General features: G+C 35.3%; 1 protein-coding gene across 2 annotated transcripts in view; it reads left to right on the forward strand.

The window, feature by feature from the left end:
• Positions 1–19,181, forward strand: part of LOC142349771 (uncharacterized) — a 40,393-nt gene that overhangs the window by 17,601 nt on the left and 3,611 nt on the right. Inside the window, exons 7-9 of one of the 2 annotated variants that reach the window (XM_075401533.1) lie at positions 7,421–7,487; positions 7,772–7,896; positions 8,597–8,737. In XM_075401533.1, coding sequence (XP_075257648.1) covers positions 7,421–7,487; positions 7,772–7,896; positions 8,597–8,737 — 333 coding nt within the window. Of the gene's footprint in view, positions 1–7,420; positions 7,488–7,771; positions 7,897–8,593; positions 8,738–19,181 lie in introns of both variants that reach the window. The other variant, XM_075401532.1, reaches the window with a different exon arrangement.

A 19,181-nucleotide genomic window follows, 5' to 3' on the forward strand; every position in this document is an offset into this window, starting at 1 on the left:
GGTTCGATACTCAGGATGAACCAATTTCATCCGTCTCAATTTTTCAGACAATTCCAAACTGAGAACAATGGAACTATGAAGCGAAACACCTCCAAATCCAGAAGAAAACTTAGTGCAGTGCACTAATATCGATTAAAATTCTGACACCCACATAATGAGGTTCGAGTCCCATCAACGTCATCAAACTTTTAATATCCTGAAAATTTATTCTTTTTTGTTTTAATTAATTAACAGTACTTGTTACTTACCTTGTGAAAATGAAAAATGCCGATCACACCATCTCCTACGAGGCTAGCCATGTATCCTATCCATTATCTTTTTGAAATGCCAATTTCAGCCAGTAGAAGCCCTCCATGGTGCTTGAAATGGCTGAGTGCGCCGGAGGTAGAAGAAGTCTTTAATACAACACGAACAGAAACTCAGTTTTAGCGAGAACTTTCTTCTTCAATACTTCTTTTTAAACTGAAACTCTTTCTTAATATGTATTAAACTTCTTTTAACGAATGGTTGTACATAAAAATTGTGTAAATTGGATGAACTTCATTTAGTTCATTCATCAGTTCATAAATAATTATTGACAGGCTATTGTTGCTCTCATCGTGTTTTTTTTTCACAGTTGAATTGAATCGTTTCAGGGCGCTGTCTTTTTCCGACTCGAAGAGGAAAGGTCTTCTTTAATGGTAATTTTGAAACTAGAAATGCTTCACGTAGAAAAGCTACTAAATTGAAGAGCAGAGCGAAAAGAGTGGTTTGTTAACTGTTCGTTCCGCGTCATTGAAAGAGCGAGAAAAGTCGGTATTGAGAAATTGTAAAGCGAGGTGACTGTTTTCACGTCCGAAATTTGGAAATTTTTTTGGTTAGGCTCATTTTTTTGCGCTGAAAGGGTTTATAGGTGTTTTCTGTCAGTGGATGCGCGTTTCGTGATAAATTTCAACTTTTTGAACTCCTATGCTAATATTAACGCGTTTTAATAGTTTTTCTCTAACTTTTACGTCTGTTTTCATGTTACGCTGACAAGTGCTTTGTTCCTGCTGACAAATTCCGGAAAAATTCTCTGGTACTGCAATATCTGTTTAGTTTTTTATCTCTAAGATGATGGTGTTTTCTGCCTCTTTTTGAAGTTCCTGGTACATGCTTACTTAATTAATAGCCGCCTCAACTTCTCAGCCGTCTATTATAGCGCACCTAATTTTTTTTCGTCGAATAAAAATTTTTTGCTTTACCTCATTTTTCCGCCTAATCGACTTTTTGCGTGAAATCTTTTCTCTAGGCTAGTTTCACTCTTCGCTCATTCTGCTCAAAGTGCTTTTAGACATCAGTTGCTCTGTAAAGCATTTCAAAATGAACAGAGTCAGTATCAATAAAACGAAATCAAATAAAAACGGGATAAACCCATAAAGCCCGATTTTAGATGCCGGTTACTCGATGCCGGTTGTTCTTTGTTACCATCTCTAATGCTTATTGGTATTGATACTAGCCCCTGTGTGGTCTCACTGCGAAACAGGAGCATGTTCAGCTCCAAAATGGCATCAAAATAGTTTGCACTTTAAAACTGTTTGTACTAAAATTTGTTCACTAGTTTTTATCTCTGCTTTCAGTCCCAATCTTGGTTATGGGAATCAACGGTGGCTATTTTCAGGCAATCTGCCGGGTATGTTTATTTTTATAGAGAAGAGACAGATTTTTTGGGTATTCGTCGCTGAAAATGTTTGAAATTTTGATACGTTTTGTTTTTTGAGGATTTTTTGCCGTTTTGAGGATTTTTGCAATTCATTTTACCTTTCTATCACGTTTTTCGTCACGCATTGTCCTAATACGGTCAAGGTCAAAGTAGCAACATCAAACGAAGATGTAAATCGTTAAAGCCCGGGTACTTAAGCCTAACGTTTAAAGACTTAGTGCATTGAGTCATCAAAGTTTCTTAGTTTACTGCTGACTGGTTTTAGTATTATGCATATTGTCCGGATTTAATACTTCGTTCAAATAACGATACGAAGCTTTTTTTTGAAGGCGGTCGTGGGCAAAATGAAAAAAACGGGAGAAGACGATCAAGACTGGTCACCAAGTCATAATACATTAGGGTATCAAAGGTCAGTGAAGCAATTTCTAGTTGGCATTAGTTTTAAGATGACTAGACTGCAGTTTAGAAGGTGAATTATTTATAATTGTGTGATGTACCTTGAACTGCACAAGTAATTAGAACCTTTTTTTTTACTATTAGAGTAAAGCCTGTCAATTGATATTCTTCTGTTCCTGTTTGAATCCATATGGGCCTCAATTGGGCCTACGGCGGCTATTTTACTGCAATCTGCTGGCCATGTTTAAAAATCAATACAGTTTAAATTCTGCTTTAAGATGTTTTTCTGTTTCATGAAAAAAAATCCGCTTATAAATGGTGGTTGGTGTGTATGTTGTAGAGATGGTTGTTGTTCCTGGAAAAAACGATGGTTTGAATTATATATATATATATATATATATATATATATATATATATATATATACATATATATATATATATATATATATATATATATATATATATATTCGTTAGCTTCTTTTTGTTACTATTTTGTACATCATTGTTTGCAGGGCGTTGCCAGCTAGGAGTTCAAATGGCTGCAAATAATAGTTTTTTCGTTTTTCTGCTCTAATTAATAGTTCTTAAAATTTTGTGGTACACGTCAGAAACTACCCATTCCATTTTTAGCTCACTAAAAGTAGAACATAATAAAAAAGTACAACAGAAAATGTTTTTAGTGTTTGGCTTTTTATTGACTTCTACCTTTCTGCAGCTGAGTTTGTGTTCTTGCCGTCATTTGTGCAACCAGTAACGCATCGTTAAGCCCTTATGAGTATAATTGGCACCTATTAATTGAAAAACTCGAAAATTTATTATTTGCGAAAAAGAAACATTGTAAAAGTCTGTATCATGCTGCATGTTAATTTTGCCCGTCCCTTTTTGAAAGATCGCAGTCATTGAAAATTGCGAATGCCAATAATAATCCGCTCAGCTATCGCTGAGGGTGATTTTATTATAAAGTGCACTAGCTGAGTGAATTTTTGTTGGTCTTCAGCATTTTTGTCGCAACCAGAGTTTTGTTACGACCACACGACGGCAGGCTCCCTTTGAATCTTCGTTTTGTTCATTCATTCATTCATGATATATCGGCTGGATTGCGTGCCTGACGTTAGTTTTTAGTAATCTCCGTCAGCCTCTCAACGGTTATTTTTTAGGCGCTCTCCTGTTTTTATTTCTTTACCTTTTGAGCACGTTTTTCGTAATACATAAGTCAGGATTTTCACGTTTAGCTTCTGACTAACCTCACTCACCGTTTCAACTGATTGGATTTTAAATTCTGTCACGGATTTAACTACGCAATTTAGTGAATACGATCAAAGTCAAAAGAGCAAAATGAAGGAAACGGGATAAACATATAAAAGCCAGGTCATCAAGTCATAGTACATTAGGTTACCGAAGTTCATTAGAGCGATTTCTAGTTGGCATAAGTATTATGTGTAATAGCGTTCAGTCTAGAAGCCGAATTATGTCTTATTTTAGAATCTAACAGGATATGCAGAATATGCGCACCAAATAAGAGCATTTTGAAAGATTTAAGAGCATTTCTAACTTTTGCTTTTTCTGTACCCAATCCCAATGTGCGTCCAACTGGGCAACGACGGCTATTTGTCAATCCTGTCAATTTCTATCTCCTAAATTTTGCTTTTTCTCTGCCAATCCCAATGTGCGTCCAGCGGGTCAACGTCCGATAATTTGCCGGCTATGTTTTGTACTAGTGGCGCAACATTTTTTACAGTACAAATACTAAGGATTGTATTTGTGATCATTCTTTTTTTGTTGGTGACCTTCTTTGGGCATTGAGTTTCATTAGAGGCCCATAGCTGGCGTTAGTAAACCTTCAAATGCCTTGTGTTGCAGCTGCTGGGAAGGCCTTAATTCAAACTTAAAAAGGCATTTTGAGTTTTTTGGGCCAAAAATGATTCAATGTCTTAAGTTTTTTCGTCAGTAGGCTTGAATTTGGGTTACTGATTGGGTTTACTGGAAACCATGAAAAGGTTCTGAAGAAATTAATATCACCGATTTTTGCAACATTTCTTTAAAATTTCCAATTTTCTATTTTTAAAATTATTTGTCATTGTAAAGTTTATCAATTTTTACGGGTCAATGAAAATTTTTCAGTTCTTGCAGATGAGTTACTGGACAGATTCCAGAGACAAAATAGGGTGTTTGGACTATTTTTTATGCGAAAATTACCTGCTATGTTTTTAATTTCTCGTCTCCTTCTATTATTCTTGCAACCATTGGATTTCTACGTTTTTAGTGAATTCTACCTAATATCAATGTTTTGTGTGAGCCCAATAATGGGTTTTGAAGGCAAAATAGTCTCTTATTTCGAGTTTTTTAAGAAATCTAAAATCGTTTGCTCCTTAACGAATTTTGTATTCATTGGTACTCTTTTTTATGAATTTTTTTAATAGCCGCAAATTGATAGTCGGGGCTATTTTTGGCCTTCTCTTGGTTTTTTGTTACGACCATATGACGTTACAACAACTTGAAAACTGCTTTTTGTTCATTCGTTCAAGCAGTTTCAACTGAATTGCGTGAGTGATGTCTTTTGGCTCTTTATCGACCTTTATGGGCCAATGAAATTTTTAAAAGGCTTGATTTTGGGTTACTGAATAGTTTTTGGAAACAATGAAACGGTTCTGAAGATATTATTAACACGAATTCTGCAACATTTCAATGCATTTCGAAATTCTTTTAATTTTTTGAAAATTTTTTGTCCTCTGCTGATTTTATCAATCTTTTAGGATAGTTAAACTTTTTCAAGTCTTGCAGATTTGTTACTGCTCCGATTCGAGAGACAATAAGGTTTCGAAGATATGAATATCGCAACCTTAAGAAACTTGAAATGGCTATTTAAATTGCCAATTGCTGTTGTGGCTTCGGCTTGTGTTAAAAGGTATATTTATTGGATCAAATTTGGCCTTCTGAGTAAAAGCTTCAAGAGTTTTAGCAAGGAATATTATTTTGTTTAATTTGTTTGAATATTTTAGTTCCTCAAGTTTTCAGAATGTTTGTTTGTTGGCTGGCATTGTTCAATTGATCTGCTGGTCAGATACAATAGTTCCAATTTTTTTCATTCAATTCTTTGGATTGTACTTCAGGACTTGTCCTGCTATGTTATATCATTTATGCGATTGTTTTTTGGTCACGGTCAAATGACTTTTCTGACTTTCAAAACAACTTTTGCCTACTCTAATTGAAGGAAGATATGATCCAATTTGTGTATGTCACTTCTATTGGAGGTTATTTAAGGACAACTAATAGAAAAGGTAATAGTTTATACAGACTCTTTATCAAAAAAACAACATCTCAGCATCTTGTAAAAATTGAGATATCTTTGGTTTTTTCATTATCTTTTAGAGATTGCTGATCTACGAAGCTGAGATAGTTATTTTCTGGCACTTTTCCAGCTATGTTAATAAACTGCTGAAAATATGATATTTTTAGCCTGTTTTCTTGAATTTTCATGTTTTCTTGATATTTTTCTATTTTTTGCGTATTTTGAATTTTTGGCGTAGGTTTCTTTTTCGAGTTTTCTGTTGGAAGATTTCCCTTTATGTCCTTATATATTGAAGTTTTTATTTGTCATATACTTTTTCAGTTCCATGTGTCTTGGGGAATTCCAGTAGCTTTAGTGTCATATGTAGTTCGGTAACAACTGAAATCATTCTTTGTGCCATAAAGTTTGTGAGAGACTTAAATCGTTTTCGAAATTTTTGTCCCTTTGAATTTTCTTGAAATTTGTTACTGTATTTAACTTGGAATATAATTTTTTCTGGTTACTAAATAATTGCTTGCGTTTTTGTTTATTTTTTCAGAATTCACATGTACTGTTTTGTGGTTATTCTTTTTTTGGTTCTTGAATTTGAGCGGTTGTGCAATGTGTGATAAAAATGGTTTGCTTAGGTTTGAGCTTCCAAATTTTTAGAATACAAAGTGTAACTGCTCTTCTGCGTTTTTGAAATCATTTTATGCTGGCTCCAGAGTGCTTATGAAGTGACAAGAAATTGTCTCCTTTCTTCATTGAATTTTGGCATCTTTGGCCAGTTATCTACTTCAAGATGTTTCCGTTTGTTATTCCGTTTTGTTTTCCGTTTTACATTGTTCACACAGAACTGATTACAAAGTCAAGTTGTGATCATGTGTAACGTACCTCACTCAACAAAATAAATTTTGTAATTTAAAACTTCAATTTAAATTAGTTCGCATATTTTTATAATGAGTCTCATATGTATGAAAGTCCCCTATAAAACGCTTCTGCAATATGAAATTGAATGAGTCATATCATATTATCACTAATTTTTTTTCATAGTTGAAAGCGGCGTCGGTGACTTCATCAACGTATTTCCGTTTCTGTGTATTCTACAGCACCCCGGGTTGGAGTTTCTTTGATTTCATACAATGATCATGTATAATTTCCTACTGTCCATTCTTGATTTTTTAGTGTGATCCTAATATTAAACCAAAGAGATCATATATGATTTTTCTATGATTACCAAGAAATCATGTATGATCCTAGTATGAATACCGAGAATCACATCTTTTTTCCTTGAATTTTTATTTTCATTTTTATCGATAAGTCAGCACTCATTTGATTCCCTGGCATCACTTTGTGATCCGCCAAACCACCCTACAATGCATTACTCTCTCCAAAATTGGGTGCAAAATGAAAGAAGTCTATCTATATGACTTACGTTTTCATATTCTCTGAAACCAGTATATGACTATAAATTCTTGTTCATTGGAAAATGCAAAAAATGATTTTTGCATCTAACTTTCGAATCATTTTCTATATGCGTATTCAATCCAGAGTTAATGTTTTTACTGCACAAAAATAGTCAATTGTGCATTTCATATACCATAAATTAAAATTAAACGCCCTTTGAGTTTTTGGCATCTGTCAATGTTGAGTATACCATATATGACCTTGTATTTCTAGGAAAATTGTTCAATTTCTCTCGAAAATGAATTATGCAGTTTTTTGGCCTTCAATTTTTTTGGAAGATTCTTATGTGATTTCCAAGAAATCATATATGATCTTTATTAATTGATTATCTGAGAACATGAATCAGTTTGAGCCCGTATGTAAAATAAACAATAAGACCTACATTATGATCAAATTGTTGTAGTCATAAACGTGATCAGTATGTACGTCTTAGTCGTTCCGGTAAATGATCCGATTGGCTTAATGCATCTATAAAAACTTTGACAACGTTTTTGGTACCCTATCTTAATACTTCTATTGAGAAGCATCGTATTTTTGGAGCTCCATGTAATCGTCGTTTATTTTTGGCGCGTCTTAGACTTGGAAATATTAAACGTTTGCGTATTTAGTTTGTGAAAGATGACCTGGACGATTGGCTGCTGTCGACTGTCAAGGCCAAGAGCGAGGAAGAATCTGGTGAGTTTTCGAAAAAAAACCTTCTTAAAGGCCATTTTGATTGTTTTTTTTATTTGCTGACTATCACGGGGATTACTAAAATTTGCAGCACGTATACGCTGTTTATCAAGCATAATTTAATGATGGACTGGTGGAAAAAGAAAAAAAATCTGACCTAAAATTTATTATTAGCTGTATAGGAGGCCATAAATCTTGCTGAATTGTCCTTGGGATCAATTCCATTGATGTGTTTTAAATGTAAAGACATCCTATATGGTATCTATCCAGTGTGTATATTTCTACAGTATCAGAGCTGGTGAGGGCCTGGACTCTAAGAGAGAAGGCGAGCAGTCCAATTGCTGAAAGTGGTACCTCCCGAAACAAGAGCAGCGCAAGCTCAATTGCTGGAAGCATAACTAGTGATTACCACGTTAGTGCAAATGGGTTATCAGCAATGATGCTTTTTGTTTCCTTGGGTAGTACTACACACTAGTCGACTTCAACTGGTCTAGACTTGACTGGTGTAATTTTGATCCCCCTAATAGTCGACGTAAAATAACCAGACCAGGCTCAGGCTTTTGCTCTCACTTTTCACTGCCGTTTTACTTGCTAATCTTGTCAATTTCACTCTCTCAATAATTTTGCTGTGCGTTTTGCTATCTTGGGAGCAGTTATGATTTCGGTCAGCTGTGTTTGGTTGGTGTCCGCATGTGTTCGGATTTCGTTAGACAAGAGCTGTGGGAAACGCATCTACCGGATTTAGATTCCGGCATCGGCATTGAATATGTGACTTATCTCAATAAGCTAAAGTAAAAATGCTCAATTGCAGCTACCCTCCTAGCTATTGTGGATCTAGTATGCATACTATGCGATGCTTTTGTGGCACATGGTTGTTGTTTATGCGATGTATGATTAATAAATAATCCCGATATACCTCTGGAGTTCAAGAGAGAAAGGAAATGGTGAAAATATGTCCCCGGAGAGCAGTTGTATCAAAATGGGAAGTGTGCATCTAAACATAGTAGGAGTTGGTAGTAGTGCTAGCTGAAGTATAGAAAGAGGGGGTCTTTCAGTAGTGGCTAATCCTATTTATCTGCTGGTTTATGTTTGTTTGCTTGTTTGTTCAGCAGTGGATTAAGCGAGAGGCCTGCCGTCTCAATTGTCCGGAGAACAACAAGCAAAACAACGTGAGCACTGGAGCACAGTATGCTGGCTTCTATCCCAGCAGCTATTCTGCACCCGTAGTGGAAATTGAGGACCTAACTCAACTGGTTAGTTATCCTGCAGTGATCAATTAATTAGCAAATTAATCAATTGAATAGTGAGTGTATTTTCAATTTTACTTTTACAAAACATTGCTAATTCTTTTCAGTTCAGGTCCTATCTTCGCATCTGGCCAATCATTGAAATGACTAAGATATTGATTATTCCAGTTTATACATCCTGCGAGTTTTGGTAGCATTCAGCTGCTTATAGTTATAGAGTATTTTTGGAAATTTTTGAAAATTATTTGTTTTCTGTACTTGTTTACAAAACGTCACATTTCGGATGCCATTTCTGTACTTAGAGATTCTTAAGTGACTTAGAGATTCTTAAATCTCTGCCTGAAAAAGTGATTGTAAAAGATGTTTGTACAGATAATACAGATCTGCCGTGTAGCGTAGAGATTAATGTCTTCGAATCTTACCCGAGAGTTGTGCGGTTCGAACAGCTCGCCTTGCAGAAGTCTTTGCACCGTAATAATTTCTCTAGCCTCTGCCACATCTAAATTGCTTGCCTCGTCAGTTATTCGAGAGCAATTATTCTGACGTTACTCGATTTGTTTTTTGTTATTTGAGAGAAAGAGAGAAAAGTAGTGAAAAAATTTTGCAAAATTATTTATGTGCGGCTTTCCCTAAGTAATTTGTTTTTACTTTACTTTTTTGGGTAAAAAGGTTTTTTGGAAGCCATATTAACATGCAACTGTGTGTTTGAGAGCATTATTGGGCATGACAAATAAATATTTGATTTTAACATGCAATTTTGAGCTATTTTTGTGGTTTTGTTTTAGACGCTTTTTAGTAGTATTTTTTTACGTTTTATTCTTGTTTTAGTGTCTGGGGTCTTTTTGGTTGAAGTTAGCGTTAGGTTAATTTTCGTGTCATTTTGAGTTTGTTAATATCATTTTACTTTTTTTAAATTGCAAAATTTAGGCTGTTTAACAATTTTTTTGCTTGATTTCATTTTTGAGATTTTTTCCTAATTCTTCCGTATCTCGGGATTTCAGAATGTTTTTCTGTGTTCAATTTTTTAAGGAGGGTTGTTTTTTTGGGTTATTTTTACTGCTTGAAGACTAATAAAGATCTGACAGCTTATATTTTTTAAAAAAGTTCGATTCTTATGTTTTTATGGCTCTTACTTCTTGCTCATGTTTTGTTTTTATGTGCGTTTGGGTGTCGCGTGGCTGTTCAGGGAGTAATCAGGAACTGTTTTAGACGATGTATAAAGTATTTAGTTAGGGTGTAGGTTATTGTTCCTTCGAGTGGATTCCGGAGTCTTCTGGTTAGATTTTTTTCACCCTGCGGCTTCTTCACTTCACTGAGAAGTCAATTTAGGGTGGTGATTTTAATCGCGCTGAAGGAGTTAAGGGAGCGAGTAGATTTGAGGCATGATTTGGAGCGAGTAGATTTGTGATTAATTGATCTTGAACGTAGTTCATAGCAATAACTGTAGAAGTGTGTGTCTTTTTTTATGTAAAATTTTCGCTTGACAATTTTGACTTTTCGAGTAACTTTTACGCCCTTGACTTTTTGCGTTTTGCGTGATCTGAACTTCTCTCGCAATCACAATTTTAAGCGGCTGAACTCAATTGGCGGCAATTTAATACTAAAATTCAAATGAAAAGTGCGCCGAAATTAGTGTCATTTTTTATTTTAAATCTTAATAGTTGTTTATGATGACCTCTAATGTGGTTATTTGAAACCAACTATTGATATTCTTAGTCCCATTTAGGCCCCCCTGACTGAAGCAGGCTGCAATTGATTAGAGCTACAACTAGTCATTCGAGAGCAATTCTTCCGACGTTTAGTCGGTTAAGTTTAATAGCCGCCCTCATCGTCTCAGCCGGCTATTATTGCGCTCCTTTTTTACAATTCAAAGAATTTGAATTGTATTGGGGCGCTGTCTTTTTTTTTTAAGATCTGTTCACACATTTTCACGATTTTTGAAGTCAAATTGGAGTAGTGATTTTGGTCACGCTGAAACAGGAAGTGGAGCGAAAAAGCGAGTGGTTTTGCGGCGTGAAATTTTTTCGCTCTAATTTTAAAGTAGAGTGAGAAAATGGTGTTTGAACAAAAATTCGCTTTCTCGCTAGTGGTTTTTTGTTCACATGCGGCAATTTCACTTTGATTTTTACTGTTTTTTCGATTTTTTTGGATCAGATTTTTTCTAAATGGTTTTCCCAATCCATTATTAGCTCTTGCTAGGCCTAGTTTTTGTTTAGTCAATGAAAATTCTTTGAATTGTACGTCAGGACTTGTCCTGCTATGTTTTTTTACTTCGTCGAACTTTTTTTTTACTTCGTCGAACTTTACCCATTTTGCCGCTTTATCGACATTTTGCGTGAAATCTTTTTGACTTCTCTGGGCTAGTTTCACTCTTCTGTCATTCTGCTCAAAGTCTGTCATTCTGCTCAAAGTCCTTTTAAACAGCAGCTGCTCTGCAAAGCATTTCAAAATGAACAGAGTCAGTATTTAAAAACGAAATTGAAACGGGATAAACCCATAAAGCCCATTTTTAGATGCCCGGAACTTGAACTTTGTTCTCATAAGTTTTAGTTACTATCTATAAAGCTTATTGGTATTGATACTGAACCCTGTAGCCTCTCACTGAGAGACAGGAGTATGTTCAATTACGAAATGACATCAAAAAAAAATTGCACTTAAACATGTTTTTATACAAAAATCAATTTTTGTTGATATTTTTTTCTTTCTATCCCAATAGAGTTATGGGAATCAACGGCGGTATTTTCCGGCAATATGTCGGGTATGTTTTTAATTGAGTTTTTGTTTTTATGGTACATATATGTTCTAATTGCGCCTATTTGCAATTGCTTGAATTCCTCATCGGGAAGCTAATCCTTATTACTTTGACACTGTTTGTTAGCAAGAACTATTAGTGAATGTTTGATTTTTGCCGCTTGTTATTGTGGTTGTCTCTTGAGTTACAGCCATTAATGACAGGTCTCATTGGTTGCTATTGAGTTATAAATAAAACTTAGTATAGATTCGCGTTCATGGCTTGTGGTTCTCCAAAGTTTTGAATGAATTTTTGCGAGTGTTTGTTTTATCCCTTAATCTCTTTAGGAAAAGGTGTTGTAGTTCGTTAATAGGATTTTATGATCGGTCTAGTTGTCTTAGATCAAAGCTGGTGTTTTCTATGATTTAGACACTAATTGTTTTCAAGAATTTTGAAGTTTTGCGAGTTTTTTTCCGCTTTGTTGCATTATCGCTCAGGATCATTAATAATAGGTTTCTTCGGCTAGTTTTTCAGACCGGCAAGGTTTTCACACCGTTGCTACTGCGTTCTTTTACTTTTATACTATTTGTTCTCAAAAGTTATCCTGTTTGACATTTTTGGAAATTCTGTGTATTTTTAATGTCTTATCATTCGGTCTCATTAATGACAGCTTTCATCGGTTGCTAAAAAGGAATCAGTGAATTTATTTATTAGTTTTCGTTCATAGAAAATATTTTATTTTTTTGGCTTTTTGTGTTCAAATACTAAAGTTTGGTTTTGTAGACCTGTATTCCTTCTTGCTCTTTGGCTGAGTCTCCTCGATCATAACAGTTCTTATTGAGCTTATGGTTTGGTGTCTTTTCAGCCAATTAATAGCCTCCAACCAACTTTTAGATTAAGGATTTTGGTTTGTAGTTACTAGGTTCTTAACTACTTTGACGCCTATGACTTCTAAAGATATTTTGATTCTTGCCAGTTTCCTCAGTTCGGTGCTTCTTTTTAACTTTTCTGTCATTGAATACCACAATTGTTGTATTGTTCAGTTCTTCTAAAGATGTGTAGTGTTGATGTGTTCATAAAGTGTTGCTATCTTTAGTGATCATGAAACTCTTAGTCTTGGAAAGGGAAATTTTGTTTTTTCATTTTCAAGTATATAATGTGGGTCATTGGCTTTGTTGACTGTCAGTGATTGATGTTGCTGTAAAAATGTTGCTGTACAGGCCATTAGTTGATTGAATTATTTGGATTGTAATTCCGGACTTGTCTGCTCTTTTTAAATTCGCTTCGCCTTTCGATCACGTTTCTCGTTTTACATAAGTCACGATTTTCTCGCTTGACTCGTGATTTACCTCACTCACTGTTTCAGCTGAATGGATTTTAAATTATGTCTCTCATTTAATTACCGAATGTCTGAATACAGTCAATGTCAAAAGAGCAAAATCAAAAGCAACGGGATAAATTGCTTGAATTGATCAACGGGCAGCTAATCATTTTTAGGATTTTGACACTATTTGTTGTCATAAAATAGTAATGAATGATTTTTTTTCTTTTCATTGGTATTTCTTGTGTGGTCTGACTGAGTATCAATAATGACATATCTAATTGATTGCGTATGAAGCATAAATAAACCTAATTTTTGGTTTGAGTGCATGGCTATTTGGTTCAAAAATTCTGTCAATTTTTGAGTTTTAAGAGTGTTTGTGCAGCTTTTTGATCATTTAATCTCTTTAGGAACAGGTACCATAAGAGTTTAATGGAGATTGTCGTAGTTAATTCAATTATTTGAGGTAATGGTTTTTATGACTTCGACACAAATGTTTTTGAGAAATTTTATTGATTTTTTTTGTACAATTTGTCTTATATCAGTATCATTATTGACAGGTCTCATCTGTTGGTGACATTGCTTGAAATAAGGAAAATAATCTTTTCAAATCATTGTTATTGCTTTCTTTATATGAAGTTTATTGAATTTTTATGTTTGCTTGTATTTTTTATATCCGCCGTCAACCTTGCACCGGCTATTATTTCGGCGCTCTCCTTTCTATAATTCGCTTTACCTCTTGATCACCTTTTTATTTTACTTAAGTCACGATTTTTACGCTTGACTCGCGACCCTCACTCACTGTTTCAACTAAATGGATATTAAATTCTGTCACGCTATTACGCAATGTATTGAATGCCGTCAATGTCAAAAGAGCAAAATCAAAAGGGATAATCTATAAAAATCGGCCATTAATTCATTAAGCGTTATAGCCTTTAGTATAGAAGATGATTTACATTTTAATTTAGTTTCTAACTGAAACTGCACACCAATTTCGGACACTTTTTGCTGGAAATTAGAAACAATTTCTGTCAATTTAGCTCTTTTCTGTTCCAATCGCAATGTGAGTCGAGCGCGACAACGGTGGCTCTTTGCCGTTGGTTTGCCAGTTTTGATTTTTTTTGTCAAAAATGGAGATATTTCTAAACTGTTTTTCAGCAAAAAAATTAGGGTATTCATCTAGAATTAAGCATAAGACGAATAATTTTGGCCGAATCTTATCCCTTCCCCTATCAAAGATTAGTGTTAGCACACTAGCATCTAATTCGGAACATTTGATGCACCAAAAATTTCATATTCAAATTTAACGTTTTACCAAGAAATTTGTTCGTTCAAAAATTTTTCCCCGAAATGTTTCAATTATTGAAAAATCCTAATCCTAAGACCGTCTTTCAAAAATACACTGCAAAAAGTTGGAGGTCAACAAAAGATTGAACAAAAGAAAACTAATTTTATCCCCTCAGTGATTAATACCTTCGCTAAGTATTACAACAGATCACTACTCAAGGCACCAAAGAAATTTAAGCTGAAACGAAAAGAACTTTAACTTGTTTTCCCAAAAACTTTTGATTATTGATTTTTTTTTGGTTATTTTTTAAAAAAAAGGGGGCGTGTACACCATCCGGCAACGATGGATGTAGATCGGAACATAAGAGATGATGAGTAGCACTTAGCCGGATGCTGCACTCCAAGCTGTTCTCCTCCAGACAGTGTAAAGACGGCCCAGTCACAAAAATAACTAACAAGTGGAGAGGAAAGCACCTGTATATATAGCACACATAGAGGGAACTGGTAAGGAAGGATTAAAATATAAATAGGGTATCAAGGAATAAGCAAAGGAATAAAGTTAAGCTGCCAAACAATCATTGCAGCTTTCCCTCCTCCACGACGGTGCTGATTGAGGGCGCGATATCCCCTCAAGCAGAGAACACAGCTCCTCAGAAGTGCGAAGCTGATTTTCGTTCGGATGTAGCTTATAGTGTCGGCGTACGGCTCTCCGCATTTTTCGCTGATCTTGGTTGCGAGTTGTTTCGTAACGCGCAATGCTGATGGCACAGCACCGCCCGAGCAAGCAAAAACCAGTGCGTTGAAACTGCTGTGTTCGTTTTCGCGGATTCTCTATTCGTACTGATTTCGCTTGATGCTCTCGTGATATTTGTATGCATCTTTTATGGTCTTAGGGCGGCTCTTCGCGTGAGGGTTGAAAATCTTCACATCGAAGAAAGTGCGATTAAAGCGAGAGCCCCACAGAGTGTTTGCCTTGATGTCCAGTCGAGCGTCATCATCAGTAGTGGTGGAATTACTCGAGAAAATTTCTCCATCGAGCGACTGAAGTTTTGCCTCTACCTGGACATCGTGGCAAACATCATCCATGATGTTTGCAAACACGTCTCTGATTTCGTTGTGTCGTATGTGCGTGTACCCGCCTTTGGCGCAATGTAGGGCATGGGTGAGCTAAATTCTTTCCAACATCGGCATATAGCTGGCGTGTTCTTCGCTTCCCAGGTGTAGCGAAGTGCTATTCCATCACGGAACTCAGTCATCGTGAGGTCAAAACCATGTTTTGATAACGAAAGCGCGTTAAGCCAGCTAGATGCTCCTTTCTCTGAGGCCAGCTGGATGGTATACTTCATTTCTGGTTGATTGTTTTCGATTCTGGATTTTTTCGAGATGAGTTCACGTTGCATGTCTGCTTTCTGTCTGAGACTGCTCTTGGTTTGTTCTAATTCACATTGTTGAATTTCGAATGAATCATTATTGAATGACGCCAATGGACTTCAGAGTTCAATTGATTGCTCATCAAGATTTTTATGAAGGTCTTTTGGGAGGGCGATGTTAAGCCCACCCATTCTGAGAGGGAGAGAAAAAAGTTCTCTTTCCTCTTGGATTATTTCTTTGCCGACAATGTTCGATATGACTCGGACAAGCCTCCTCCACCTTGTTCAGAACCCCGTCCATGGAGGGTGTATTACGCGAGAGGAAGCTCAACTTCTGTTGAACCCCCTTCGTCAAACATGCATAGGCATTCTGGGGAGAGGTGAGAGCAAATTGACCAAGTCTGTCCAAACTTTTTGTTTTTAATTTTTGCATCTTTCAGGAAATTTTTACTGGCCTCAGAGCTACCGATAACTGATCCCAGGACTCGAGCACCCTGCGTGCTTTCCACATTTGTGCCTGCAAACTCAGTTGACGCTTGGCGCTTGCCTCCTGGCTTAATTATCAATTGACACTTCAGAGGATTGACAAGATATCCGTACTTGGGACAAGCCGAGTGAGCTTGTCGAAGAGTGCCCTGATATCTTTTAACTTACCGACGACGCTACCGTCATCAGCATACCATTTTTGGTTTTTATCAACATTTTTGCCGTGTTCTCTCTGCTAAGACGGTCAAATTTTTTGAGGTGAAGCAATAGAAGGGTAGTGGGTAGAAATCAAAATACCAGTTCTTGTTGACAATTTTTAGTTTGATTTTTATAAACATCTGAAAACCCAACATTTGAGGTCAATAACTGTAGTTTCACCGAATAACCACCTGAGCAATTTAAAGATTCCTTGATGCGAGTTGGCATCCTCAAAGATTCAACACAGTTTGAAATCTGCTTGTTATAACTTACTGCCGTTTTTTGGAAACTAGATGCAAAAGAACCTTATGATTACATTTTCAAGTCAATAATTGACATACAATTATGCCATTTTTAGGGAAATGTGCTTTTGTGACTTCGCTGCATAAGAAAGATTGTCGAAATGTTATTAAAATTTATCGACCCATTTTAATCCTCCCGCGCTTGTCTCTGCATCTTGAGATCCTTTTAAATTACGTTTTCATGAAAGTAAACGGCAAGCAGAGCGGAAAAAGTGGAACAACTTATGTTATCTTTTGACTTCAGCAAGAAACTCTGTTTGCCATTGAATTCTGATGAGACAGCTATCTTATTTTGGATTTGATACTGCGTTTATACCTCTGACAAAATCCTAATTTAGCCGCAGAACGTAAAAAGTAATATTGAAAGTATTATTATTAGCCGCCTCAGCTTCTCAGCCGGCTATTATAGCGCTCCTATTTTTTAACAATTCAAAGAATTTGAATTGTATTGGGGCGCTGTCTTTCGTTAAAAATCTGTACACACATTTTCATGATTTTTGAAGTCAAATTGGAGTAGTGATTTTGGTCACGCCGAAACAGGAAGTGGAGTGAAAAAGCGAGTGGTTTTGCGGCGTGAATTTTTTTGAACAAAAGTTCGCTTTCTCGCTAGTGGTTTTTTGTTCAAATGCGGCAATTTCACTTTGGTTTTTACTGTTTTTTTTCCATTTTTTGGACCGAATTTTTTTCTAAATGGTTTTCCATTACGTCGCAGAGTTATACCCAATTTTTCACGGGCAAATATGCCCGATCTGTGTATCTCTTGTTCGTTTTTCTTATATTAATACACTGAAAATGTAACAATATTGCGAAAAAATAGCTACTTTAGGAAAAACAGGCAAAATTGAAGGGAATTGCGCAACCCGTGTGTGCAAAGGTGACCAATTTTTAACAGCGAATTTAAATTACAAGCTATGTATCCTATTGTTCGCTCGCTTTGTAACACGAATCTGCTCGATTTATGTATCTCTTTTTCGCACGCAACCTAACTCGATTTCGCACTATAATCAGCAATTGAGCCTAATTTAATGCGCGTTTTTGAGCATAAGAGTGATTATTAAAGCTGTATTACTACTACTAGTACTTATTACTACTTTTTTACTACTGATCAAAGGGTTGAAATGAAATTTATGAAATAATTGTTCTAATTATACTCTTGAATTTTCGATTATTTGCCTATGAATACGTGCGATTTTCAGATGGCCGTTTTTTAATTCTAAAATATTTGTTCTCATGGAAAAAACATTTATTTTGGTTGTTAATGTTGCTTCACTCAATTACAAACTAAATTTATTGTTAAGTGAATTAAAAATAGAAAAAAGAAATATGACTTTTTTCTGAAAAATTCCTCAATATTTTTTAAATCCCTCAATATTTTTTGAGCAGCCGAAAAAACAAAAACGTTAATAAATAAAGCTCGAAAAATTTTTTTTTGAATAATTCCTCATTATTTTTTGATATTTGTCGCATTTTCAGGTCGGTTTTGCCTTCATTTTGCCCTCTTTTGTATTTTTCTCAATAGCCTTTTTTGTCTGTTCTTCTGTTACAAAGTCCTACATTTGCTGAATTTGACTTAGTGAAAAAAACCTAAGCTGACTAAAAGAACTTTTTTGGCTGGTATTTTGCAGCAATTTAGCAAAAATTTGGCTGCCTCAAAAAACTTCAAATTTGAAATGGAAACATATATATGACTCCTATTGAAATTCCAATAAAATGAACTGGTAATCCAGAGAAATCCATGTGGCATATATGATGTACGTCCCAGTGCTACAAAAACTGTTAGTTCCGAAATTTTTTTCGCTCAAAAAAGCCGTGGTTGGTTAAAACAAACCGTCAATATGTGCCTATTTTTGTATTTCTATATTTTTGTGTATGATTTTTAATACTAATTCAAAGATTCAAAGATCTTTGAATTTTTTAAAACTAATTCAAAGATTCAAATAAATTTGAAATCAAAGGTTCAAAGGTATTTGGATGCAAAAGAGGCACACATTGACAGTTTGTTTTGACCAACAACGGCTTTTTTGAGCGAGAGCTTTTTCGAAAAAAAATCAGTTTATGTGGCACTGGGACGTACATCATATATGCCACAAATTAGATTCGGCAAGTCCCACATTGACAGTGACCTGGCTGCATTCGGTGGTTTATCGAGCTGCGATAGTTAAGCAACTGTCAGAAAATCGAATTAAGTCTAGTTAAAACCAATTTTTTCGAGATTTTACCGACTTTAACGTTTGTATTTAAATCACTTTAAAGCTTCAAAAGCTTCAATTAAAGTGCTTGATACAAAGTATTAAATCACTTTTGTATGTTCAAAAAGCACGCGTTTAGTTGGGCTCAATTGCAGATTAGAGATAATTTTAATGCAAGTAATAGATACCTAAAATGAGCGGAAACGTGCCACAAGACTTGTCACCTATTTTACAATTTTAATGTTTAAATTTCGAAAAAATGGCGCCACCTCTTTTCCGTAAAATAAGATACAAAGGATATCTCCTAATTTCGTTCATTTTATGTCTCTAATTTTCCAGCAAATTTTACCAAGGCGGAAATTTTGGGGTATACTTCTAAGGTGTAATGTCCCAATCCATGCACAAGTTCTTCTAGGCCTAATTTTTGTTAAAATTAAATTACATCTATCTCTAGTGGTTTTCCCTAGCGGCGTTTTGAAATTGATTGTTTTTTTCTGTTTTTTTATGTTTTTTTAGTAATGGTTTTCCCAATTCACTAATAGTCCGTTCTAGGTCTAGTTTTTTTA

The sequence above is a fragment of the Convolutriloba macropyga genome, chromosome 11 (genome assembly GCF_964194025.1).
Source record: "Convolutriloba macropyga chromosome 11, txConMacr16.3, whole genome shotgun sequence".
Lineage (NCBI taxonomy): Eukaryota > Metazoa > Xenacoelomorpha > Acoela > Convolutidae > Convolutriloba > Convolutriloba macropyga.